This window comes from Betta splendens, chromosome 16 (genome assembly GCF_900634795.4).
Source record: "Betta splendens chromosome 16, fBetSpl5.4, whole genome shotgun sequence".
NCBI lineage: Eukaryota > Metazoa > Chordata > Actinopteri > Anabantiformes > Osphronemidae > Betta > Betta splendens.
This window is the reverse complement of record NC_040896.2, coordinates 767,896-794,205: the sequence shown is the minus strand read 5'-3', so window position 1 is coordinate 794,205 and position 26,310 is coordinate 767,896. Positions and strand designations below refer to the sequence as shown.

Genomic DNA, 26,310 nt, shown 5'->3' with positions numbered 1-26,310 from the left:
CTTGCAAACCTGGCCGGAACGACATGACACGTTGAAAGACTCATCTTCCCAACATGTCCTCACACTGACGTTTGCATGCACATGCAGAATACTCAACACCTACATATAGCTCTACCTAAAACACACCACATGTTTTTAGGGGGAGTGTGTTATGTGTGTAGTTGTAGTTTGTGAGATTATTTCAAAGAGTTTGTTTATTTTATTTTTTTTGATTCCTGTATATGTCTTTAAACGACTTTAATTAAAAAATAAATGCCTGCTGCACGATTTTATTCTTCAGCAGAAGCAGTTTAGGGCTTAAACCCCATCCTAATATTTTAACGGTCTGTTTTACAAAGCATTTTGTCACAACTGCTAAAATGATTTTAAGTAGGTGCTCTTAGTGACTTGGAGTTGGGGGATGGGATTTGACAGAGGGAGGGGAGGGGAGGGGGCAATTCAGGGTCACACTGGATGATAACTCAGAAGGAGGCTGTCGCGTTTTTCTTTCTCTAGGAAAGAAAGGATCGTTGCCAGAGCAGAGCGTAGAAATCCAAATTAACCGGGGAGAAATGGATGGTGGGGGGAGGGACTGGAGTGGGAGCGCTGCTTATTGGTAGGCTGCGGATGTCTCTGTGTGGACGGATTGACTTAGCATGGGTCAAATTACATCATTTGCCGTGCATTAGTTTGTTTTTCTCTCAGCCAAGAGAAGTTCGCTCCGTACGACGTGCGCACGATTTTTGGGATTACTGCAACACCAAAGGATACAAAATAAGCAATTCAGATGAGGTGAGTTTTTCGCAGATTCGTGGGTCCACTTTGTTGTTCCGCCTTACGCAGTGAAAGTCGCGGTCGTGGTGGGTAAAACTAGAGAGAGAAGAAGTCTTTGCGGAAAACAAAATACTTCAAAATATCTTCTGACTACGTCGCTGTGCCGTTCTGCAAGACCGATGATTGCAGGGCATAAATAGTGCAGGTCCGGGCTATTCTTACTGCTACAGTGCATTTACTGTTCATTCATTTCTCTTACGCGTCCAGGTGGGGCACAATACTGTGAATAGACAAAATATAAATATCCTATCTTGATTTGTGAAGCTGTTTACCTTCGCATTTGATGTCGGAAATGTAAGTTCTGTAATCGGATATTTAGCGTACAAGGGAATTCAAAGTTGTGAGTGTTGTTTGTCATTAAACGAGAGCAGACAATGCTTTTGTTGAACCAGTTATTTGTAACCAGTTGGGCATATGTAGTGTCGCTCTCTCTGCCAGTTTGCCCGCCCTCTATTTTTTTCAACTGTAAATAAATCGATGATTGCACCGTGCATCAAGTCGCGAACGGTGCGGAGATGGCGTCTTTAATGTTTATCTTTTTCCTCTCTGGTTGGCAAAGTTGCTGTATGAGGGAGGGGACTGAGTGGTAGTGTCGAGCTTTCAAGATCAGTCATCAGAGCTCAGGGGCCCGGAGAAGGAGAGTCAGGCGGATTCAGTACGCTCCTATGTGGCGAGCCGAACTGCAACTGGAGAAAAGAACAAAGCGGGGTCGGCAAAACAGGAATATTAAAGGACGGGTGTTTTCTCTTAAATGGATTACCAACGGAATAGGAGATTTAGCCGGATTACACGATTCTTGAGTGAATTCGGATACTCGAGGTAGGTATCTTCAGTCTTTGGGATACTCTGAGTTATATACTAGCTTTGGGCTAAATAAAGGAACTGTCAATGTACAGTTAGCCTTAGCCTTTTTGGATTTATAAATAAAAATGAATTTGTCCTGTAAACGCAGATTGCAACTGTCCGACAAAAGAACCACATCAGGGGTTCATTAAGAAACCCTTTCAGACAGAAAGGTTAGTATTTGCTGCGATCTCAATTTCAGTCCATTCTAGTTGTGTTAAATGGCCCGAGCAATGCATTTAAGTGTCTCTGAGAATAAACCCTCTTAAAAAACAAACTTAGAATAAAGGCAGCGTACACATGAACGGACTGTGCTGTATTAAATAACGGGGCGAATAAATAATACGGGGCGAATAAGACGGGCATCTTGACTTTAAGGTTGTTTACTGCGCTCTTAATTAATTTTTTGCATTTTTAAATAAAGAGTGATATCGTTCTATATTAGATTGCAAATTGAAGACGCTCCTGGAACCTTTATGAAGCAGAGTAGCACGAATCATCCTTGTGCTGTGTTTGCAGTTCAACGGAGCCCCATCACTATTGTCGCTACACCGCTGTCCCTCGCGGTCTTTATTGTCTTTTGTGTGAGCCCTTCGTTTAAACCAAAGCGGTCTGAAAAGATTTACCACGGATAAAACGAATGAATGAGTGAATGCCTTTTTTCGACTGTTCGCATAATACAAGCCTTAGAGTCTGGGCTGCTGGAAAGGAGAGCCCTTTTCCCAAACTTTATAAACGACCTGGATGAAAGTCAAGAAATGAAAGAAGAGAGGTTCACTGAGTTAAAAGTGCGAACTCTGGAGGTTTCATGAAGTGTGTCATTTTTATTTGTGTCAAGATTCTTGGGTAAAATAGAGATGAGTTAACAACAGTGGAAATGTTCACTGGTGTTATTCCCTCAAACCAATGAAAAACATTTAGTTATAAAACTTGTTGTTCACTGGTGTTATTCCCTCAAACCAATGAAAAACATTTAGTTATAAAACTTGTGATTAAGGTGTACATTTTCCCTGAAACTCTGTGCAGCTGTCTCTGTAATACAGGAAAAACCCAGCTCGCTTACTAAAACCACAGTCTTAATACTGGGAGACGGTCCACACTCAGGCCAAGACAAACATCAGAACCAACTCTGTTTTATTTAAAGCACAGCTGGCTCATGTGTTTCACTTTGCCTCAGTTGCCAGAACTCATCGACCATAACGACCACTGTTAACCCCCACTACATCCAGCGGTAACCCGGAACAGTTGCCATTAAGCCCTACAGTGATCAACGTAACCCTTTACGGCCTCATACTTGCCCTAACCTGCTGTTTAGCTGTCCAATTATTCAGTTTCTAATTACTTGGGTGATAAAAGTTTTACTCTGTGTGCAGCAATTGCAGTCAAGAGGTTTATATAGTCTGTTTTATACCCTTTGAACCGCCTTTTAGGTTCCCCCAGAATAGCTCTCTTGTATGTATGTCCACAAATGGGGGGTGGGGCTCTTTTTTGTTGACTTGCCCAAAGCCCCTTTTGTTTCTTGGTCACACCTGCAGCTCCGCTCCTTTGTGCTCCACTATAGTAGAACTACTGCTGAGAACAAATTTTCTCTTGTTTCACCCTCCTCTCGCCAAGGTAGAAAAGAAGGGGAGGAAATCACAGTTTAGGGTGGCACAGTCTTCTTTATCTGCCAAGTCTCTGAAGCAACAAGTTGAAGTCCCTCAGATGAGATGCTTAGGTAAATAGCACAACATTATTATTGAAGTGGGAAGGGGAACAGTAATAATTTCTGGGCCTGTGTAGTGGCTCCACCTAATCATTGGGCTGACTCAGTGTCCTGTGTGGTTGCATGTTGATTGCTTTCTCAGAGCCATGGTTCAGAGTTGAGACATATGTAGTATGCATTTATGCAAGTGCACCTTAAGTGTGACAAGCTTCAAACTGAACTCCTCGGGTTTCTGATTTCCTCAATCTCCAGCTCAGAGTTGAGAAACATGAAAAGCCAACAGCCTCAAGCAGTACCAGCCATTGTTTTGCTGAGTTGACATCCACAAATCCTATTCAGACGCGATTCCCGAAGTTCCATGCACTGCTGTCGTTAGCTGATCTTTTATAAGATACAACTTTACGTTGTAGGAGTGCACTGCAAAACACACAGTCTGTCAAGATATGGCTGACCTATGCCAGTGGTAGCACAGCTAACCTGCTTAAGATACATGTTAATTTTTTTTTAAGCTTAATTAGCTGTAACTACCAAAAATGGGCGACAGATCCCTACACCCAGCGTTGGTAGAAATCGTAATCGTAATCCAGCAGGCCTCCCCCTACCATCTCTCCCTCCTGCATGTTTAACACCGTGGGATTGCACTAACAACATCAGCAGGGAAAGTGCGTGGCTGTAGGACATTGAAAAGTGTGTAATAACAGAGGCACAGTGAGGCAAGACCGAATGGCACTAAGTTGCGTGACAAGACCAGCGTCTCTCTAGGCTTGTTGAGACCTATATGGGCATGCACCCCCCCCCCCCCCCCCCCCCCCCCCCCACACACACACACACACACACACACACACTCACACACTCACACAGGGTTGCACACACTTGAGGGCAGGAACCGAAGAGCGCAGAGGAATAGTCAATAGAAAACATGTTGGGCTTGCTAGAGATTGAGAAGTAATTTTAGATCGCTGACCCCTGGATGTCTCCTGTTTCTGTTTTACATTAGGGTTTCTGAGGAAAGCCTTTGCAGTATGACTATTACTATGCACGGAATCATGGGGGATTGGATCTGAGCTTTTGGTTGGAGTGTTTTTAGGGAATAGTTTAGCAAGAGAGTGAGTTAGCAGGTGTGCATGTGGTGCCTACATCGAGTCAATATTTAGCAGGACTTGATTTACCTGTGAATACAGCCATGTTTAGGTCAGAGGCCTAGCCTGTGTGTTGGCAGTATAGAACTGGAATGGGAAGCTGGCTTTATTTTATTAGCTTTTTATAGCTCATTATTTTTCTATTGTTGAGTTTGACATCTATTCCTGCCCCAGGCTTCTCCTGAAAAGTCAGCAATTTATTGCTTGGATTTTAGCACAGCACAGTTCTTGTCTGAACCAGGCAATAAAAATATACCTGCAATGCTTTTAAGGAACACCTCTGTCTGTCTTTACAGAGGAGTATCATCAGTTCTCATTTAGACAAAGTTGCTGAAAGTTGTTCTGCCCAATCCATGTGCAGAGATATATATTTAGAGATATATTTGTACAGAGGTTCTAATGACTTCTCCAATATGTGTAATTTTTATAGGAAGAAACCAGTACGCTGGTCTCTATATAATCAGGCTATTTAGTCAAAACATGAAACCTGCCATTTAACTATTATGTGCACTATTGGAGATAGGGCTTGTGCCACACAGCAACAAAAACCTGGTAATACATACAGTTTAAAAAATAAAGCACACCAGTATTACGGTGATTCCCACATTTAAATTGTAACACATCATCAATCAAAACTATGTTATGTTTTGAAAAATCTGTATATATTGACATGGGCTATTAATTGACTATTCTTGATAATTCTCCAGCCTATTACACAACAATAGTAGCTAGATTTAAAGCTGCAAAGTTGGGATGTGGCTACATTGATACAGTAAAGTCCATGGATCACATTTTCCCCCTGCTGATCTCCAATGCTTCCTGTATGGATCAATCAAAACACTAATGGCTTGGCAGGCAGGACTCGCAGACAGCTCTGGAGCAGGTGTGCTGTGGGGCTAATTGAAAAATTAGTCAATGCAGTCTGTGCGTCTATGCATTGCAGTCTTTGAAAGAGTGATTATATATGTACAGCTATGTGATTGCATGTGTGTCTGTCTGTCTGTGCATGTGTGTATCACAGTGCGCTTCCAGTTAATCCTTCTCTCTGCCTGTGTGACGTCTCCCGGTAAATTGTTTATATCCGTTCAGGCTTTGCCTGCATGAATAATTTGTTTGCCTTATAAATATTTGAATGTACACTGATCATTAATATGCACAGACACAGTCTGTCTCTAAAATACCCCTTAGTGCACTAACATACATAGCAAAACCCTGCCACACCCACAGCTAATTATTACCAGTGTTGCTGTTGATGTATCTTGTCCACAATCAACAGTTGCGCACAGTTTAGCAGTCAACTATACATATCAAAACAGTTGTCCACAACTAGATGTACATAACACAAATATGTGTAAATCACTGGCCTGCAAAAGCGCTCCAGCTCCAAGGAAAGGCTGAAGCAATAACCAACCAAGCGCTAATACACAGCGGCTAGGGTTAGAGCAGAGGCTTCACTAGAGAAGGTGATGATACAATGTGCCGAGTGGTGTGGGGTCTGTTCCAGGACAAATATATTGAAGCACAGATGTACAGACACAGCAGGCCTGCCCTGTTTCTAACGGAGTGGACTTCCGCTGCACACACACACCCTGAGACACCCAACCGGTCATTTGGCTGACCTTCTCTTCGACAGCAGATGCAGGAAGAGTTGGAGGGGAAATGCCAAAAACTGCCACTGGGAGCTCAGTCACCAATAAGTTATTCTATGTTTGTATTTTACTATAGCCAGATAGTAATGTATGTGGAATTTGACGGTATCCAAATAATTGTCTTTTGTGTGTGTCCAGGTAACATCTCCACCAGTGTGAAACAGGAAGTGTCGTCTGTAAGCAGCCATGGGCCAGAGAGCTGTGCTTCTGCTCAGTGAGCTGCTGCTGCTGTTGTTGACAGCCTCACGCACTCTCCTCGCAGTCAGCTTCCCCGAGGATATTGTCCCCTTCAATGTCGTTGATGCACACTGTGAGTACATGCACGGCAAGAGGAAATTACAATTAATGCAAATTCACTGAAAAAGCAGACGGCTCTCATTTATAGGCACTTTTCCCAGTTCAGTAGCCTTGTCGCGTGTCTTGCGTCATGCACATAGACTAAAGACATTAGCCCGTTCTTGTACTTGTTTCAGCAGTTCAGACTCCAGCATACCATATCCATGCTAATAAAATCATTCTGATCTCTTGCCAGTTGTAGGATTTAAGTGGATTGTATTTTCATCTGTATGGTGTTCTGGACGAACAGAGAGTTGTGCTGATGACACAGGCAGCCATTATCTGACGCACAAATACACCTGTGTGTGCGTGTGTGTGTGATGTTACAGTTACACGAAGATACCCAGTGTTCAGGGGCAGGCCCTCTGGCAACGAATCACAGCATCGCCTTGACTTTCAGCTGATGACCAAGATACAGGACACTCTGTTTATTGCTGGCAGGTAAACTCAACACTCTCTCTCTCTCTCTCTCTCTCTCTCTCAGTCCCCCATACTCAGTTACTCCTTGGCAGGTAAACACTGGCGTAAGGATGGAAAGCTTTTAGTTTTATTGAAGTTGTGGCTTCTAGCCATGCAGCTGATGTATATGGCTGCTATTGATCAGAATAAGGCGGCTATCGTCCAAGCTTGACACTCTGTCCGGAATATCTTGGCATCTCTATGCTTTTTTTCACTTCTTGTATTTATGAGCCCTGGGATTAATCTGACTGCCAGCACTAACACTAAAGCAGGAAATCACCTCGGCATCTACAGTATAATAGTCCCTCCTCGGAAGCCCCTGTATTTACCATCACTTGTATCATTGTTGTTACTTTGATCTGTCTACTGCAGGTTTTAAGTACCATAATAAAAGTATAAGCCGCTATTTTTTTCAACCAATTTGAACCCTGCATCTTTAACAACGGTGCGGCTAATTTGTGGACTTGCATGCTTTATGTTTACACCATGCAGATTCAACTGAAAGCTGTAGAAGCTTGCATGTTGTATGCGCCCTTAGTCATTTTTATGTGGTAGAATTGAGAATGTTCAGTGTGCTTTTGCTACCGGTGTTATGGTACAGCTTGTTTTTGTGTTTTTGTTTTATTTTTTTTGAGAGAGACACAGCCATGTGTGATTGACTTCCTGACCACGTCAGATGGACAGAGCCGATGAAGCCAATTCTTTTTCTGCCTTAATAAATGGCTTGTTGTGTAATCGAAAGAGTTTGCAAAGACTTTTTACTTATTCTTACACGCAAACCACGCAGGAGTTGCTGCGCTGAAAGAAGTCAAGTCAGGCCTGACTCTGTGGCAGCAGCTCCCTTCGCTATAAGGAAAAAAGTCAACAAAAAAGCAAAAGAAAGACAGAGAAAGTGTGTGATAAAGTAATTGTAAGGTAGTTTAATTCTATATATATATGATCAATTACTTTTGCTTTTGTGATCAATAACTTTTGCTTTTGTGTTACTTTGCTTTACTTTTTTTAGCCATGTTTTAGGCTGTTAAAAATAATTTACCACATTTAATTAAAAGTTACAAAAATTTGTATACGTATCATCTTTGTGTAAATATCTAATGTCACAATGTGGGCACATGCAGCTTGTAGACAGGTGTGATGGGTGCAACTTAAATTCAGTTGCGCTCTCTAATCTGGAAATTATTGTAGGTAAGCAAACTTGTCAAATTTGCATAAAACACTATTTATATTGAATCAAAATTGGTAAAAGCTCTATTAATATTTTTTATATCTCCGACAATTAAGGGCCATCATACTGTTTTATTATTGAACTCTGTTCAGTGATTTGTTTTTCTTGTTGGTCCACAGAGATCAGGTGTACCTTGTCAGCCTCAGAGAATCCTACAGAAATGAGATCATTCCTTACCGGGTAAGATTCTAGCTGCTCTTTTACTCCACAACCAGTAGAAGAGCTACCTAGAAAACGCCAAGCTTTCATCTCAAAGTGGACAGATTGTAAAATGAGAGAACTGTGCGCATGTGTCTAATGTTCCACATTAATTTTTACAGAAACTAACATGGCGATCAGGCCAAGCAGACAGAGACATGTGTGCAGTCAAGGGAAAACACAGAGTATGTATATAAAAAATTACCTTAACATGTTTAGCAACCACTGCACAGATTTATACTGGGCTTAAAAAATTACCTTAACATGTTTAGTAACCACTGCACAGATTTATACTGGGCCTTATTGTTGCTCTGTTTTCAGGACGAGTGTCACAACTTCATTAAAGTCCTGGTTTCCAGAAATGATGACCTTGTATTCATCTGTGGTACCAATGGCTTCAACCCCATGTGCAGATACTACAGGGTCAGTAACTAGTGCCAGGACACACACACACACACACACACACACACACACACACACACACACACACACACAAATTGCATTAAATTTGGCAATATTTATTCCAATTTCTTATTTTTAATTTGACTGGATTGATTCCACATGCTACTGTGCTTCTATGTATGTTTGTTGCTGCATTGTCCCTTGGAAAACCTTCTATATAATGTGTGGGTGATGGCTGTATTCCCGTCAGCTGGATAACCTAGAGCTAGATGGGGAGGAGATCAATGGCCTGGCACGGTGCCCATTTGACTCCAAGCAAACCAACGTTGCCCTTTTCGCTGGTAGGAGTCAAACACTCACCCGCCCACTTGCACAGTTATTCTCATGGAAAACAAAAAAAATGAATGTGTTATTACTTATGCCTTCATTATCACCTCTGCGTCTTTGGCACAATAAAACTGTGCCTGCAGCATTACCAACTCACCAATTAAGACTTAAGAAAGAGCAACAACAAAGCATTGAAAATCAGTGATACTCAGTTGTTGGTCATTGTTTTGTTTTTTTTAGAGGGGAAGCTGTATTCTGCAACTGTAGCTGACTTCCAGGCCAGTGACTCTGTCATATATCGTAGTATGGGTGATGGATCTGCCTTGAGGACTATCAAGTATGACTCCAAATGGCTGAAAGGTAAGTGAATGCCTCTTCATCATGTTTAAACTTTATTTCAATCTCACCTTGGTTCCCTGGAGGTATGTGTGACTGCCTGCCACCGAGCTACATGCCCATGGTACCTTTGCATGATGACAGTATGTATGTAGCTGTCAGAGATGTTTTTTAGGCTGTGATAGAGAGCTCTCCTGCTTTGCCAAGTTCCATAGGGATATGGCCCATTCACTCCCAAGCAATCTAGGTCACCCTGAAGTCATATACAACCTCTTCAAATCTCTGAAATATTCAGCATGAACACTGGTGGTGACGATGCAGAAATACTCTTCTCTCTGCCTCTGTTTCCTTTAGAACCTCATTTCCTGCACGCAGCAGAGTACGGGAATTACGTGTACTTTTTCTATCGGGAGATTGCGGTGGAGCACAGCAATCTGGGCAAGGTAAGACAGTCGCACTAGCTGTACATAACTTTTTCCATGCAGACATCGGGTGTCCTTTTAAAAAAGAGGTTTACACCTCCCTCAGTTCGTGCATTTCTGTCACAAATGGCCCCAAATGTAATGGAGCTCATTCAGGCGATGACAGAACATCACATTAAAATACACCAAAAATTTCAGCAGCTTGTGTTTGCTGGGAATGTTCTACTAATGTAAAACCATTACACAGTGAAAGGATTTGTCTCCCGGAGATTGCACGCTCTGTGCCTGCTTCACCCTATGACACAAGCATGCACAGGGAATTAGGATGTTCTGCATCTGAATCCAACTTCAGATTTGACCATGTCTCACCCCTGAGCTGTTCTGGCCAAGACCCAGAAAGCCAGCATCCTCCATCAGCCACCAGCTAATAAATATTTCAGTTGTACTAATGCTGGGGTGACACCTGGCTTCTGATGAAGGTTTGCACTGCTAAATTATTAAAACTATCTAATCCAACAGCTTCACGCACTTCATTTATACTCTTAGCCTCAGTAATATGTGCAATCAAACACACATTAAGGTGGTGTAATCAGGCCAGCCCAGGCCAATGGGTGCCTCTTTTTAAGGTTTGCTCCATCCAGGGTCTAATCTCAAAACCGAGTCATGCATTATTCAGTGCAGTGAAGCGTTTTAGTGACGTCAACCCAGCTGCCTTCCTCTTTCACCCACTTCTATCCTCTCTAACAACCCTTGCTCATCGTAGGTTGTGTATTCTCGTGTGGCTCGCATCTGCAAGAATGATGTTGGCGGATCACAGAGGGTTCTGGAGAAGCACTGGACGTCTTTTGTGAAGGCAAGGCTGAATTGCTCTGTGCCAGGCGAGTCTTTCTTCTACTTTGACGTCCTGCAGTCCATCACTGACATCATCGACATTAACGGGGTTGCCTCAGTGGTGGGTGTGTTCACCACGCAGATGAACAGGTGAGAAGTGGCTACACTTATATGCTCAATTGGCCAAAGTAGGAGAGAGAACAAAGAAATTTAGAAGGCAAATGATCACATCACATTGCCGTGCTTCTCCACAGCATCCCAGGTTCAGCAGTGTGCGCGTTCTCCATGGCCGACATAGAGAAGGTCTTCTGGGCACGTTTCAAGGAGCAGAAGACTCCTGACTCCGTATGGACTCCTTTTCCTGAAGAGAAACTTCCTAAACCAAGGTAGGATGCCAATGTGTTTCTACTAATTCAAAAAACATTTAAAAACGTAAAACCTAAAGAGATATGAAAAAACATACTAGTTTGTGCATCTTTAATTTAAGCACCTGCAGCTTCTTCCCCTCTTAACCCGTCTTTGACCCAGTGAAATCAAATCTTTTCCACTATTAAGGAACCAAGATATTGACGTCGACCCAGCACAAAGTTCACCATCTGCTGATGACTAAATTATTAATTTAGCATAATTAGATTCCATGTGTTGCATATTTATTATTTTTACTGTCCAGACATATATTTGTAGCCCTACCCTGCGTTCAAAAGTGCAGGTAACACTTCATTATCTCAGTAAATCATTGATGGGGAATAAACAGGCATATGTATATTTACATTTTATGTCTTTTTGTGATTTTAATAAGCACCTGTTCCTCTTCCCTCACCCTTTCACTGCGCTTGCCAACCATTTCAGTACATTCAGTACATTATTATTATTGTTATTAATATTATTAATATTAATAATATTATTAATATTATTATTAATAACAATAATAATAATAATAACCTTCCATCTGCAGACCTGGGAGCTGTGCAGGTCACGGGCCAGCTGCGTCATTTAAGAGCTCCATTGAGTTCCCGGACGACACATTGCAGTTCATCAAGTCCCACCCACTCATGGACACATCTGTGCCCTCCATTGGCGATGAACCTTGGTTTACCAAGACGCGTGTCAGGTAAATTGCAGGGGGACTGTAGATTTTTGCTGATGGTAGTAAAAATGTTAAAGGGCTATCGTAATTTCCAGGCTATAGAGTGCACCCGAAAAGATGTTAATAAAAAAATTTATTTTTTCTCATATAAATCGCACCTGTTCATAAGCCATGTTTTTATTTATTTATGTATTATGTATTTATGCAGAAAGCCTCCAATTCAATTTATATAACGCCAAATCACAACAAAGTTATCTTCATTGGTCATTATCACATACAATGTAACAACAAAATTGGTCTTCTGCATTTTAACCCATCCCTTGGGGGAGCAGTGGGCTGCCATGCAAAGCACCCAGGGAGCTAGTGCGAGTGTCTTACTCAAGGACACACTTGGGCCTCTGTTGGGGGTTTGAACTTGGGATCTTCCACTACCCAAACCAATGCTCTACCACTGAGCCACCAAGCCACAGAAAGATGATAGACAAAGATTTTTGTAACTTTTAACCAAAAATGGTAAACGTTTTAACTAAAAACGGTAAATGCAACTGTAACACAGCTTTTAAAAAAAAATCACAGCAGCATACCACAATAGTAATTGACCATTATCTACCGCTGGCTTCTGTGCATTAAAACCACTAAAGTCGTCTTCAGTGTCAGAATTAAACGGCCCCACAATTACACAGTTTCTCTGTCTTTCTATCACTGTTTCATTGACTTCTTTCTTGTAGCGGAGGGACCTGCTGCTTGTCACTTTCTTGCCCTGTTGAACAGGCATTTTTGACTCTACTTATTTTAAGGTAGCAATTGTTTTGACTTATGATGAACGCAGCAACTCCTGCATGGTTTGCATGTAAGAATAAGTGAAACATCTTTAAAATCTCTTTTGGCAAGTTAGCCACTCTGTCGGCTCTGTCTATCCGACGCGGTCAGCAAGTAAATCACATATGGGCGCATCGTTTAAAAGAGTTGTAAAGTAACACCGGTAGCAAGAGCACACTGAAGAGTTTCAATGCTACCCCATAACAATGACCAAAGGCACATACAAAACACCAACCTCAACAGTTTTCAGTCGGATCTGCACAGTGTAAACATCTCGGACGTTTTCAGCAGCATGAAGCGCGTAAGCCGGTAAAAATCCACAATCTAGCTGCACCGTTGTTGAGGATGCAGCGTTCAAAGCTCAGGAAAAAGTCTAATGGCTTATTGTCTGGAAATTATGGCATATGACAATCACACAAAAGACGTTTGCAGAAGTGCAGTACAGTGTAAATGTTTTGCAAAATTAGGTTTATGACCAAACCTTTGACCAAACAAGTAACAGTAGATAATGATTAACTGGCATTGGAGGACACGGAATGCAACGACTGTGGAGTAGGAGAAATATGCCGTAGGTTTAGTAACTGAAGTGCCTTAAAATTACTTTTATGTGCATTTAAATGACCAGCAGAACAACCCCCTGCTGTGAGTTAAACATGTCTCTTTGACCTGTGTCTAGGTACAGGCTGACAGCGCTGGCTGTGGACAATGAAGCAGGACCCCAGAAGAACTACACAGTGGTATTCATCGGGGCAGAGTCGGGGGTTGTCCTCAAAGTGCTGGCCAGAACCACTTTTGTGTCCCTAAATGACAGCATGTTGCTGGAGGAAATAGATGTCTTCAATAGGGCTAAGTAAGGACATGCATGCATTTCTCTGTCTGACTCTGATTCTCGTTTTCTGTTCCCATTCTGTCTGAGGATTCAGCAACACTTAAGAGTCTGTCTCTGTATATAGGGGAATGATTTTCTTTTTTCGTACCTATTATTGGGTGCCAGCACAAATGCTGCTGTGTGTCAGAGGTTAACATCCTGTTAAAAAGGGAAAATACACTACTCACACTAAGTTAGGGATATTGCCCCCGTGAACGTTTGCACTGGGTACAAGACCATGTTACCTGGACAATGCAGCAGTGGTCTACTGTCCTGTTCACTGATGAGTGTGGGGTCACCTTGCACAGAAAAAATGGTCGTCACCATTAATGGAGATGGCAAGGTGAGCAATACGCTGAGGTCAACATGGTCCCCAGGGTTAGCTTTGGTGGAGGAAGTGCAACAGTCTGGGCAGGCATCACCAGTCAGCACAGACAACAGATTAGGCTATTGCAGATGGCTCAGTCACTGCACATTCTTACTTCAAAGACATCATAGAATCCATCATCATCCCCCAATTCCGCCAGCACACCCACAACTTTCTGGTCATGGATCGTAATGCTCCACCACATCGTGGCAGAATTGACACAGCTCGTCTTCAGGAAGTTGGACTGCCTCATGTGGTATGGCCATCAATGTCCCTTGACCTGAACCCCATAGAGCACATCTAGTGCTAGGGCCAGTTAAAGCAAAGACTGCATGATTGTAATCCACCCCCACGTGACCTGGCAGAACTAAGTGTACCATTTTTGGAACTGAGTTGAAACGAATTGCCTGAGAACAACATCATGAGGCTAGTAAGGAGCATGAGACGCTGTCAAGCTGTCATTGCGACAAATGGTGGCGACAGCCGCTACTTACATTGTCAATTTTTGTTATTCGGGGCTATCCTTGTTATTGTCCAAATGTTTGGGGTAATAAATATTTAACTAATGAAAATGGTGTTTCTTCTCATACATTATTAGTAATATCAAGTAATATTTACTTATTTCATAAAAATTCCGAGCAAATAGAACTAGCACTCATGTAAATAACAATATCCCTAACTTATTGTGAGTAGTGTCGATACATGGGCCATCCCCACCTAACAAGTGATTAAATCAACTGAGGCTAAGATGGTAGATAGACACATTTGACAAACATCTGATCAGTGTTCTTTTACTTTAGGTGTCTGTCTAACCGCGAAGATGACAAGCGTGTCCTTTCACTACACGTGGACAAGGACATGCACAGCCTGTATGTTGCCTTCTCAAGTTGTGTCATTCGTATTCCCCTGAGTCGCTGTGAAAAACACTCTTCCTGCCACAAGTAAGTGCTGGTGTGCTGGTGCACACGTATAGGGTTAAAATGTGTAATCCTATCAGTAATTTATAGTTATGATTTGCACTGCCTTGTATCTTCAGGTCAATGTTCAGTTTGTCACACATAATTACTGTACACAATAAAATTTTTAAGTGTGTGTGCATGTGTGTGTTACCAGGTCCTGCATTGCATCAAGAGATCCTTACTGTGGCTGGAAGCCACATGGAGCCTGTGAGAGGATACAGGCTGGTCTTTTGTGAGTTTTAAACCCAGCAGCAATACACAATAAGTTTAGATATTGCTGATGAGATTTTTTTCTTAAATTTAGATTTTTTTGTTCAATATTTCCAGGAGTGGATATGAGCAGGATGTTGAATTTGGAAACACTGCCCACTTGGGAGACTGTCATGGTACGAATCTTCATGCGATGCCATTTACTTTCAGACACCTACACACACACACACACACACACACACACACACACACACACACACACACACACACACACACAACTATACAAACTGAATACAAACCCATCTACACACATCATGAGCTTGCACACTCACACCAGTAACCACTCCAGTAACTTGTCACTACATAAGTCTATGTGCAGTATTAACAGACACATGTACATACAGTACATGGCCACCTATAACTAAAGCTGCCTATGAGGCAGAAACATGGATATGTACAATAAGGGGTCATGTTCAGATGCAGTGCAAATAATAATAGAGGGCTTTAGATGTCAATGATTTTACTTTATTTATCCTTTCATTTGTACCCACTGAGCATGACCCAGGCTAAACCTCAGTATTGATCCCAACCAGAGGGCTTCCAGTCACTCCAATGAGAAAAGGACACTTGTATAGAGTGCTTTTTATCTGTATTGTTAACTACCTGAACTGCACTCTTGGTGTCTCTTACAGATTTTATTTTTTTAGCTTTTCTTACTGAATTCCCTTGTGCTGATTTCTTGTCCTTTAATTTCCTTTAGCATTTTTGGGCACTACTTCAGCGTCAGATTACAAATCATTTGGCGACCCTACCTCTGGTTAGTTTGATCTTTTACTCAAATGGTTTCTTTCCTTGAGTTCAGCATCTTTAGCCCTGTCTGTCCACCACTGCCACCATTCATCTGAATTCATCCATCCACCATTCATCCACCTGAATGCTAATGTCACCTGTTTCATTTTCATCGTCACAAACAGCATATGCACCAACAGCGCTCTTTTAGCACTGATTCAGTCTTTTTCACTCCTTACTTCATGTCCCAATTCTTCCCTGTGCTTGCATGCCCACCCAACACACTCTGACATTCTTACCGTTATCTGCCAAGTTCTCTTTGCTCTGAATTCTCTTTTTTCATTCTTCCAAAAAAAATATATACTACTAGATTTTGCTGAAGGTTAACATTGATAAGGTAATTTTACTTCCACACACTAACTTTAGAAAAGAATCATTAATAATGCTTGCTAACTGGGATACTATACTGTGTGCTTTACCACATCTGCACATTTTATTAACAATTTGTTTGTAACCACAGACATGGAGTTTTCATCAGCGCCGGTCACTGCCCAGCCCAGCTGGCCCATACACCCCCCTGTACTCATACCCACCCAGAGCCCCAGCTCTGGGCCTGGTCCAGAGCTCTACGGCTCACACTTTGTGCTGAAGGATGACCCAGCCACCTCCAGTTCTTTAGAGTATATTCCAGGGGGCCAAGAGGGTAAGGCCCGCAGGGAGGCAGCCAGCATGCTGCACTAAGCCTTATCTAATAGCTGCCAACAGCTCTCACTAGGCCACACACAAACTTACTATGTAGAGTTGTCTAGGTAACATAGCAAATCTTTATTAGTCAATTTCTTCCTCAAACAAACATTGTCATGCATAATTTATGTTGCTATACATGATACATGTTCATATTACTATTGTTTTCTTTTGTTTAATTAGTAATTTAATTGTGCTTCCATTTTTTTTCTTCAAATCTTCCAATCTCCAAATATGCCCTTGACAGTTTTCTAATTATTTAACAGCAATCTCACTCTTCTCTTTTTATGTTTTTCAATCTTTGATTTGGTAGCTTTATATAAGGAATTTTTATTTAACACCAGCTTCAATAAGTGTTTGCCCTGGCTGTAGATCTGTGACTGGACCTGCTCTGCTATATACCTGTTTTGGCAGCTCTAACTCTTTCAATGTCTGTGGTTACTAACAAACTCCCAGTGGAGGAATAGCAATCTCATCACCTAGAAAGTGAACAGTGCTTTTCTTTCTTTCTGATTGCTCTTCTGTGAATATGGCTCTGTGTTAACCAAGAGTTTACTCCTAACCCTTGTTTTCATTTAAACGAAAGCCTGTAGTAGAATATGGCTCGAAGCTACACTGTGGGTGTTCTGATCTGATCTGGCATAGCATTGCTGATGTTCTTTTAGATGGTTAAATCGATGTGGGTACCCAACAACCAATTTCCACCATGCTTTCTTCATCTCTTGGATTTGAATATGAATCTGACGGAAATATAAAAATCTTCTATTGGGGAAGGATTAAAGCAGAAACTGCATGGTTGTAATCTCATACAAATATGCACATTTCTGCTGTTCTGGGAGGAGGAAGCTTCAAGCTTCTTTTACTCTGTTCATCAAGATGTTAACCAGTGCCTTATATTTGTAGGTATGTGGGATATTCAAGCAGGTGAGACCAACCAGATGGTCCACATGAACATCCTCATCACCTGTGTGTTTGCTGCCTTCCTCATGGGTGCCCTTCTGGCTGGTCTAATCGTATTCTGCCACCGAGACTCATTCCTACGTAAGCCAAGGAATGTCCACAAGGATGCAGAGTCAGCACCATCCTGTTCAGACTCCACTGGAAGCTTTGTTAAGCTCAATGGTCTCTTTGACAGCCCAGTGAAGGTATAGTCATAAAAACACCTTTGGTGCTACATAAGAGGTATTCTTTGCAGAGAATGTATTGGCATAATGAGAAACTATTCCTCATTATGCTTCCCCTTTGTTTTTTAGGAGTACCAAACCAATATCGATTCTCCCAAGCTCTACACTAATCTGCTGAGCAACGGCAAGGACCTGAACAGTCCCAACATTGACACCAAGACCATGATCCTGCGGGATGGCGGTCAGCCACCTGAGTTGGCTGCCCTGCCTACACCTGAGTCCACTCCTGTTCTTCAGCAGAAAGGATTGCAACCCTTTAAAAACCAGTGGGAGAGGGCTCATGGGAAGCCCAGTGGGGCCCGTAAAGAGTCCAACTCAGCAGCCAAGAATCCTCATTTCCTTCCTTCTTCTCCTGCTCCTCCTAACACCATCTCTCACCACCCTCACACTGCCCTCGGACACTCCCACATTCCTAGTGCAGTTGTCCTACCCAATGCCACACATGAGCGTTCAAACTTTCAGGATGGAGATAATACTCTGCCACATTCGTCTGATAAGAAGCTGAAGAACCCAGATTCTAAAGGAAGTAGAAAGGACCAGAAGAGGTCAGTGGATGCCAGAAATACCCTAAATGATCTTTTAAAACACCTTAATGACTCTGTGGCCAGTCCCAATGCTATCCTTGAAGAGGGACCAGTGTCCCAACCAAGGCCACAACTTACCCTGGAGCCCATGGAGGAACTGACTGAACTACCTCCAAAGGTACCCAGCCGTGAGGCTTCACTGTATTCTCCTTCTTCCTCTCTGCCAAGGCACAGCCCCACCAAGAGGGTTGATGTGCCATTGCCCAGCACTCCCACCACACCAACTGGGAGTCTGAGTATGGGCGGCACCCTGGAGAGGCAAAGAGGTGGATACCAACTCCACCGGAGTGCCTCTCACAGGCACTCCTTATCAAACTCACTAAATGGGGTAACCATGGGGGTGTCGGTGTCTCGCCAACACAGTATGAACAGAGGGGGTTACATTCCCCCAACACCCCCCTCCAGACATGACTCTCATTGCAGCATGATGGGGGCAGGAATACACTCAGCCCACCCTTCCAGCTACAGTGGGCATGGCTCACTCCCTCGCACAGGGCTTAAACGGACCCCATCGCTAAAGCCAGATGTGCCCCCTAAACCCAATGGGTTTTCACCACAGACTCCACAAATGCGAGTGGTCAATAAGTACAGTTATTGAAATATCATGGACACTTCTGAGTGACCTCCTAGCCTTGACTGTAGAGAATTGAGCCCTGAGAGCTTGGGCTAGAGATGTCGTAGGAGGACCTGGTGTGTGTTTGTTTATTGACTTGAGGTGTATTCCCTCTTTAAATAATATGCACTACTCACATTCAAAAGGGAAAATCACTTGGCCAAAGAAATTCCATCTCCCTTCCTTGTCACAATATCGACAAGAGTGGACAGTGGTGAATCTGCTGCTCGCCATAGTATCTGTACTTTTGTAGCTTTGGCGTTGGCTGTTCCCACACTAGGTACAAAGCTGAGGACACCAGTAGAAGCTACAGCTTCTTTATCTATGTGTGAAATCAGGTCCAATACATTGGAATACTTGAAGAATGGTCTAATTTGTCACTGCCCTTGAGCACTGTCTTCCCACTAATGTGAACTGAACAGAGAGGAGGGGTAAGTTAATCAATAATCACAGTGTGTGTATGTGCTGCTTAAGATACATGTGGCCGCACACAGCTGAATCAGGCAGCAAACATACAGAGAAAGTGTGAATGAATGTGTTTTTGTGTCCATGTCTATTGACTAAAAAAGCAGCTTTGTGTATAGACAGCACACGTTAGACACTCTTGTTAATTGAGTCTAGATCCACATGTTAGAGGATGCACCTTAATAACTGTCTAAAACCCAAGTCAAAGCCTTTGTGTTTGAACAGTATGATCTATTCTTTGTTCTAATTTGAACACATCTCTATTAAACATGTAGTGTTTCTGTTCATTTGGTTGGGCTGAAGTGAAGGTAGTCATACTAGGCGAAAACCTAGAGATGTTACATCCATGCACAGTTCTATGGGTGAGCTTAATATTCCTTGAATAGGATTATTGGGGAAGGAAGATTATAGTGTTCTTCCATTAGGGGACACGTCACTTAACAGAACACATGCATCCTGAAATGTTGCCTTGAAATGCATAAGGTGAACCAAAGTTGCTGCTTTATAGTGATCTTTAAATATGTAAAGCAATATAATTACAAAGTATGGACTTTGTAACTCACTGGGAAATGTTACTTACATTGGCTGCTATTGGTATGATAGACACAGGCGTTGACTTGGCATTTTCTTCTATTCTCTCTTCTCAACCGGGTTAACCAGATACTGGAGTGCACATCCATGTGTATGTTTGATTATTATGTAACTTGTAGACACAGGCCTTAATGTCAGCAACCAAACACTGATAAAAAACATTTGTGGGAAGAAATGCTTCTCTCCATGACTAAAACCTCCCTTAACCTCCACTGCCTCCATTTAAATGATGGGTTTACCATACGTCATTATGTTGCAATGGTATTAAGAAAAACATTTTATCTCATTTATAAATGCATTTAAACTAATTGACTTACCTTTTATATTGCTTAACATATTTAAAGATCACTATAAAGCAGCAACTTTGGTTCGCCTTATGCATTTCAAGGCAACATTTCAGGATGCATGTGTTCTGTTAAGTGACGTGTCCCCTAATGGAAGAACACTATAATCTTCCTTCCCCAATAATCCTATTCAAGGAATATTAAGATCACCCATAGAACTGTGCATGGATGTAACATCTCTGTCTGCAATCTGTGCTTCCTGTGCAGCTTTTCTGTGATTGACCAGTGTACAATCAACACAAAATTTACAATGTGTCCAAATGAGTCATGCTGGGAATGACAAGATCCTGTACATAATAAATTCTATAAATAGGGATTATAAATGTTTTTAGACAAGTAAACCTGAATCTGTGCATCGTGTGCCTTATTCACAAAATGAACTGCTATAGCATAGAATATTGGCAATGTCAACTGGTCCTGTGTTTTTTTTATCATACACTTTATATAAAAACTTTTTTTTTACAAATGATTTTAAGTTCAGCAGGATGTGTTGGAAAATCACAACCTCTTCCAAACCAAAGTGATGTGGAAAAGAAATCGACTAACAGACATTCCACTTGTGAATGGTAGTCACACTAAAGGGCAGTGAAAGAACATTGATTTGGTATGGAAATTCATATTTCCTCTTTATCGTCAGTGTTGAAAAGATTAATGTGTTACATAGAGGTGCCATGCAGTGATTGTATTTTCTAGACAGTGGGATGTAGGATGGTTAGACCTTGCACTGTGGAGCAGTTGGCTTAACGCAGCACATCCTTCCCACAAACCTATGTATAAGCACAGTGTTCACGCGATGGCCATTAGTTGGCACAGGCAGCGTTTACCCAGAATCTAATGCCCCAGGATTACAGTAATCATAACTGTTTCTATTGGCCAGTAGGGAGGAATGAGGTGTAGATATATCTATAGAATATATTAGATAGTGGCAGTGGGTATATTATTTCAATGTCATCTGCAATCTTATTCGAGTTTCAGTTGACTGTTTTAGCCCAAAGTCACCTTTTGTTTACAAGTGATGATTGTATGTAAAGATACTCTGCCTGTCATCTCACTAGAGTCTGGGCTTAATTTTCTACTTCACCCATAGACACCGACAACGCAAGCACACACATCGCATAGGCTCCTCAACTGCCTTGTACATTGCAGAGTGTTTCTGTTGCAATCTAAATTTAAGCCTTTATATTTTAGTCTAAGTTTAGTATATGTGCAAATGAGCATTTTCTTTAATAATTTTTCATCTTGAGTTGTATAGTGTGCAACATGGCGATGCAAAGACAGCTGTATATATGATCTCCAGAGTATTTGAGTGTGTAGATATGGTGTAAAGTTGTACTGTGAAAGTGTAAATACTGATGGTCTTTGCTTCCTGATTTTTGGGTTGATTTTTTTAACATGGCATGTATAGTTGAAATAAAACAGTACAGCACAGAAATATGCTTATGTTGTTCTTCCAGTTTAGGATGCAGGACGTTCCCTGCGTTGATCGCAGGACGTTCCCTGCCTTGATCGCAGGATGTTTGAGAGACATTGAGTATGAAGAGGAGCTTCAGACTATTTTTAGAGCTGGGGTTGTTTTGAAGTTTGAGGCCAGCTTGGAATCAACCACACCAGATAGCATGTGGGAAAGGTTCCTAAGCAATATGTTCCTGCACACTACAAACATCTGAAGTGCATACAATCTAAGCTCCCATTGAACTGTGCGGGACTACACACATTAGCACTTGCATACATTTAGATGTGTGAAAGAATAAACATTCAGTGCATGGCGTCATGCACAGATAAGCCTGTGATAAGATTTTCTGTCAACAACAAAGAAAAAAATGTGTGACGGTTAAATGAAGGGCCATCATGTTTCCTGTGTTACCAATTTGCAGCTTTGACAAATTGCTGCTTAGAAGTGTGTGCAAACAGGCAGATGTGCTGCTGATAAGTGTTTGTCTGAGGTCCGCACAAATTAGACAAGTATTCTGTTGTAGTACAGGACAACTGGAAGGCAGATGGATGAGGGCAAATCGCTTCAATTCACAAACGTGGTCACAGTAGCATAGTAGCGTAGTAGCGTAGAAAAACACATACCGCAGGACCCAACTTAGACAGGAGACCTTTAGTGCATGTCATCCCTTCCTCTCATGTCTCCACATTTCCTGCAGCCCTCTTTATTCTGCTTTATTCTAACATAATTCTAAAAATGCAGAGGTCAACAACTGCAGAAACATTTCAGTTTGAATAAGTTTTCCTTTACATAAAAAAGATATGAATGTGACTTCTGGTTCTTTCACAGAGGTGATGTGGTCTGTCTTTGGATGTCTGGCTGAGAGGCTGTGTGTCTCATCACATTAGAATGTTGATACAAGTGCTTCTTCATTCATCATGCAGGGCCCCCCCAAAAACTCACACCTCCTAGCAACCCATCTCACACGCGCACGCACGCACGCACGCACGCACGCACGCACGCACGCACGCACGCACGCACAGAGGGAAAACGTTCTCCCCTCAGGGTGTTCTAATGGGAGGTGGAGTGTGATTTGGTTGGGAATGAGGAACAACAAAGAGGCGCCTTTTGCAATTCTGATGTACATCCCATCCTCTCAATTTATCAGATGGTCTCTTTGAATTAGTGGGGGCAAATCAAACACAGCCAGTGAATCTGTAGCAGTTTCATTCATTTGTCCATTTGCCTGGTCTCATTACTAGAGCAAACTTTTCCTGGACAAAAAGCATGTGTTTGTTGTCATGCAGACATGTTCATGTTCACATGCATGTGTGTGCACGTGTTCCACTTTTCAAGGCACAGATGAAGCAGATGCTAAAAACATCTCTTCGTTAAGTGGAACTGAAATTCAGCAAGGCCACTCGTCTAGATGTGGCAAGATGAAAGTAATTTGCTTGAGTTCAAAATACAAATACCTAGTAAATACTGGACCAGTATTGCCGATATCAATACCAATACTCATACTTTTTGATAATTTATGCATTATCAGATATAAATATATTTTCATGACTTTAAGTTGTGTGTTTTGTTTTAAATTGTATTATAAATTCAATAAAACACAGACATAGTTCAACAGTAAATATAAATATAAAATATAAATTGGTGGTGTTGCCATTGTATTTAACATATTTTATTTAGCATTAACATGTATTTTTTGCAGATTGTACAGGTTGCTGTTATTTCATTTTCGTTGGTATCGGTATCAGGATTGATCTGCCCACCCCTAATTAAAATGTGCTTTGAAACTGCAATGCACACATGACACAGACTAACTGAGAGTGACTTGGTAAATTTCTTTGCTTTTTTCACAAGTGGAATGTCTCTTTATAAACTTAAGGACGGCGACTAGATTGAAAATCATCATCGGTATTCCTTCCTGTCCTTTTTTTTTAAAAACCCGGGGGTAAAATCTGCTGTTTATGTACAAGCCTCAGTCATATAAAGGTGCTTGGAGGGGTTTCTTTGTGGGCTTTAGCAACTATATAGCAGACCCCGTGTCTGGTTTATTAAAATATCACAGTGTCCTGGGAACGCTTCACTTGAAAGTGGAATTAAATCACAGGAAAGAAGACGAAATTTCATCAAGTTGGATTGGAAAAAACGTTTTGACATTTTTGCAGCACAGCCTCCACAGTCAGAAAAGCCATTAAAATCTAATTCATGTGCCAAGCAGTTGGTTAGTGTCATACAAACACACAAAAACCAGTCAGCTAAAAGCAAGGAAGAGCAAGAAATTGTTGAATCATGAGGATTAGGTTCCAACAGGAAGGGATGAGAATTTATTAATTATATAAATTTTCTTTGCAGGAAAAACAGTGCTAAGCTACACAGATTTTTATTTATTGATAGCATATGAAATAGGTGCTGTGTTTCCAGAAATGACCAATTTTTGTGTCTTTCTTGGGACCACCATCTGTGATTTATCATACAAGGTCATTTTTATGGAGGGATACCAAATACCACCATAGCCCTCTCTGACCTCTAGGTGCATTTTATGTGCTTTGTGTTCTATTAATATTAATAATAATAATAAGTTTGATTGTTGATCACCGGAGTGCAGGAAATTTATTTCTGCATTTTGATCAATCCCCTGGGGGAGCAGTGGGCAGCCACCTGTCAGCGCCCAGGGACCTAGTCTTACTCAATGAGACCGCGATAAAACCAGTAATATTCTAAATCCCAGGCCAATGTTCTACAGATTGTTTGAAGTCTTGTGTCATGCAGCATTACCTTGCCTCAACCCAGTGGTAAAGGTCAGTCTGGGGAATGGCAGTCAGGAGACACAAATATGGAGCAGTGCTAAGAGTAGGACAGTGAGGTAAATATCTATCCAATGTGCTTCTTTCACAGCCCTCGCTTCAGCACCTGCAAGTAAAGGTGCTTATCTGTCAGATTTTATCTGCTCACCAAGTGGCATGTGTATGTGTAGAAAGTGTGTTTTGGGGAAGGAGTGGGTGAGTTGGGCAATTTGCAGCAAGCATATTAAGCACACATTTACTTGCCCAGACTTCAAATACCTTGCTGTTGTCCCTGTTGTTGGGAATCACATGTTCAGATTAGGGATTACAGTTTTTATCGATCGCTTTGTCCTGTTTTGCATATCTAGATTCCATTTATTTTCATCATCAATATTACAGCAGAGCATCAGACACATGTAGCAAATGTGTAAACCCGTTCAAAAATTTTCTCCTCCCTTTTGCAAAACAGTTAACACTGACTTAACAGTATAAACTCCATTCAATTTGCTATCAGTCTTTAGACTTTAAAAAAGGTGCCAGTTTGTTTTTGTTTTTTACCAGCATGGATGGAGGAGGTCTAAAGCTGAGACTGAGTATCAACAGTGGCCGTGTCTCATCCTCCAATAGGTTTGACTGTATTTTAGTTTATATGTACTTTCTGTAATATTTACAATATTTCAGTTTACTGCCACAGTTTGAAAAATGAATCTCATGGATTCAATAAATTAAAGCATTTCTTCATCTGGATCCAATTCTTTGCATAAAAAGGTACATTTGACATAAACTACAAAGACAACAAAGAGCAACTGGCTTCAATGACAATCAATGATGCACTGATTTACACTGAAACCAGTAGTTTGACACAGACACAGTGGCTCCCCTGAAGAAGAAGGCAGTGAATCAGAGGAGGTTAGCTCCATGGTATAACTCAGAGATCCACAGTCTAAAGCACAGGACCCGACAGCTAGAAAGGCAGTGGCGTTCCAACAAAAAATGTAAACTGCATTGCATGAAAGGACAGTCTAATAATATATAAAAAGGCACTTTGTGCTGCTAGAAAATCATATTATTTCGCATTAATTGAGGAAAACAAAACAACCCCAGGTTTCTTTTCAGCACAGTAGCCAGGCTGACTAAGAGTCATAGCTGTGTTGAGCCTACTATCCCCTTAAATCTCAGCAGCAATGACTTTATGAACTCCTTTTCTAATAAAATTATTGCTATTAGGGAAGACATTCATCCGCGATTTCCTCCAAATGACAGAAATCACTGTCTAGATACAACAACTTCAATATTAGAGAGCTTTTCCCCCATAACTCATATAGGGTTAACTTCAATAATTAACTCTTCTAAGTCATCCACTTTTCTTTTAGACCCAATCCCACCCAGATTACTCAAAGAAATTCTACCTTTAATCAGCTCGTCCATATTAAATCAAATCAACCAATCTTTACATATAGACTATGTACCATAGGCTTTTAAGGTGGTTGTGGTAAAAAATCAAAGTTGTTTAAAGACATCAAATCCAGGATGTCCCAAAACTTCCTTCAACTAAATTAAGATAAAACTGAAATTCTTATTGTTGGGCCTAAAAATCTGAGAGAGACACTATTGAGTCAGATAGCCACCCTGGATGGCATAACATTAGCTTCAGATTCTACTGTGAGGAACCTTGGTGTCATCTTTGACCAGGATCTCTCTTTTACATCATACATTAAACACTTTTCGAGAACCGCCTACTTTCATTTTAGAGATATAGCTAAAATTAGAA

The 26,310-nt window shown here is 41.5% G+C and overlaps 1 protein-coding gene across 5 annotated transcripts; it reads left to right on the top strand.

Annotated features, from left to right (window-relative positions):
- The first annotated feature begins 553 nt into the window (after nt 1-553).
- On the top strand, nt 554-21,741 carry sema6dl (sema domain, transmembrane domain (TM), and cytoplasmic domain, (semaphorin) 6D, like). 5 transcript variants are annotated; one of them, XM_029128844.3, is made up of 20 exons: nt 554-771; nt 6,288-6,459; nt 6,815-6,926; nt 8,289-8,349; nt 8,490-8,552; nt 8,689-8,790; nt 9,020-9,110; nt 9,337-9,456; nt 9,787-9,875; nt 10,618-10,835; nt 10,940-11,071; nt 11,641-11,796; nt 13,268-13,441; nt 14,627-14,767; nt 14,940-15,017; nt 15,113-15,171; nt 15,756-15,812; nt 16,305-16,487; nt 17,432-17,673; nt 17,782-21,741. In XM_029128844.3, exons 2-20 carry the CDS (start codon nt 6,336-6,338, stop codon nt 18,892-18,894), a joined length of 3,315 nt encoding a protein of 1,104 aa, XP_028984677.1. In that variant the 5' UTR covers nt 554-771; nt 6,288-6,335; the 3' UTR covers nt 18,895-21,741. The 5 variants fall into 5 exon arrangements, with proteins under 5 accessions (XP_028984677.1, XP_028984680.1, XP_028984681.1 ...); XM_029128845.3 differs by lacking the exon at nt 554-771 and adding an exon at nt 1,311-1,632; XM_029128847.3 differs by lacking the exon at nt 15,756-15,812.
- Nucleotides 21,742-26,310: the final 4,569 nt, after the last annotated feature.

Excerpts from the sequence above, each read along its gene's own strand:
- sema6dl (XM_029128844.3), top strand. The coding sequence starts at position 6,336 with ATGGGCCAGAGAGCTGTGCTTCTGCTCAGTGAGCTGCTGCTGCTGTTG. Across the intron at positions 11,797-13,267 it reads TTTACCAAGACGCGTGTCAG|GTACAGGCTGACAGCGCTGG; the intron begins GTAAATTGCAGG and ends ACCTGTGTCTAG. Across the intron at positions 15,813-16,304 it reads ATTTGGCGACCCTACCTCTG|ACATGGAGTTTTCATCAGCG; the intron begins GTTAGTTTGATC and ends TTGTAACCACAG.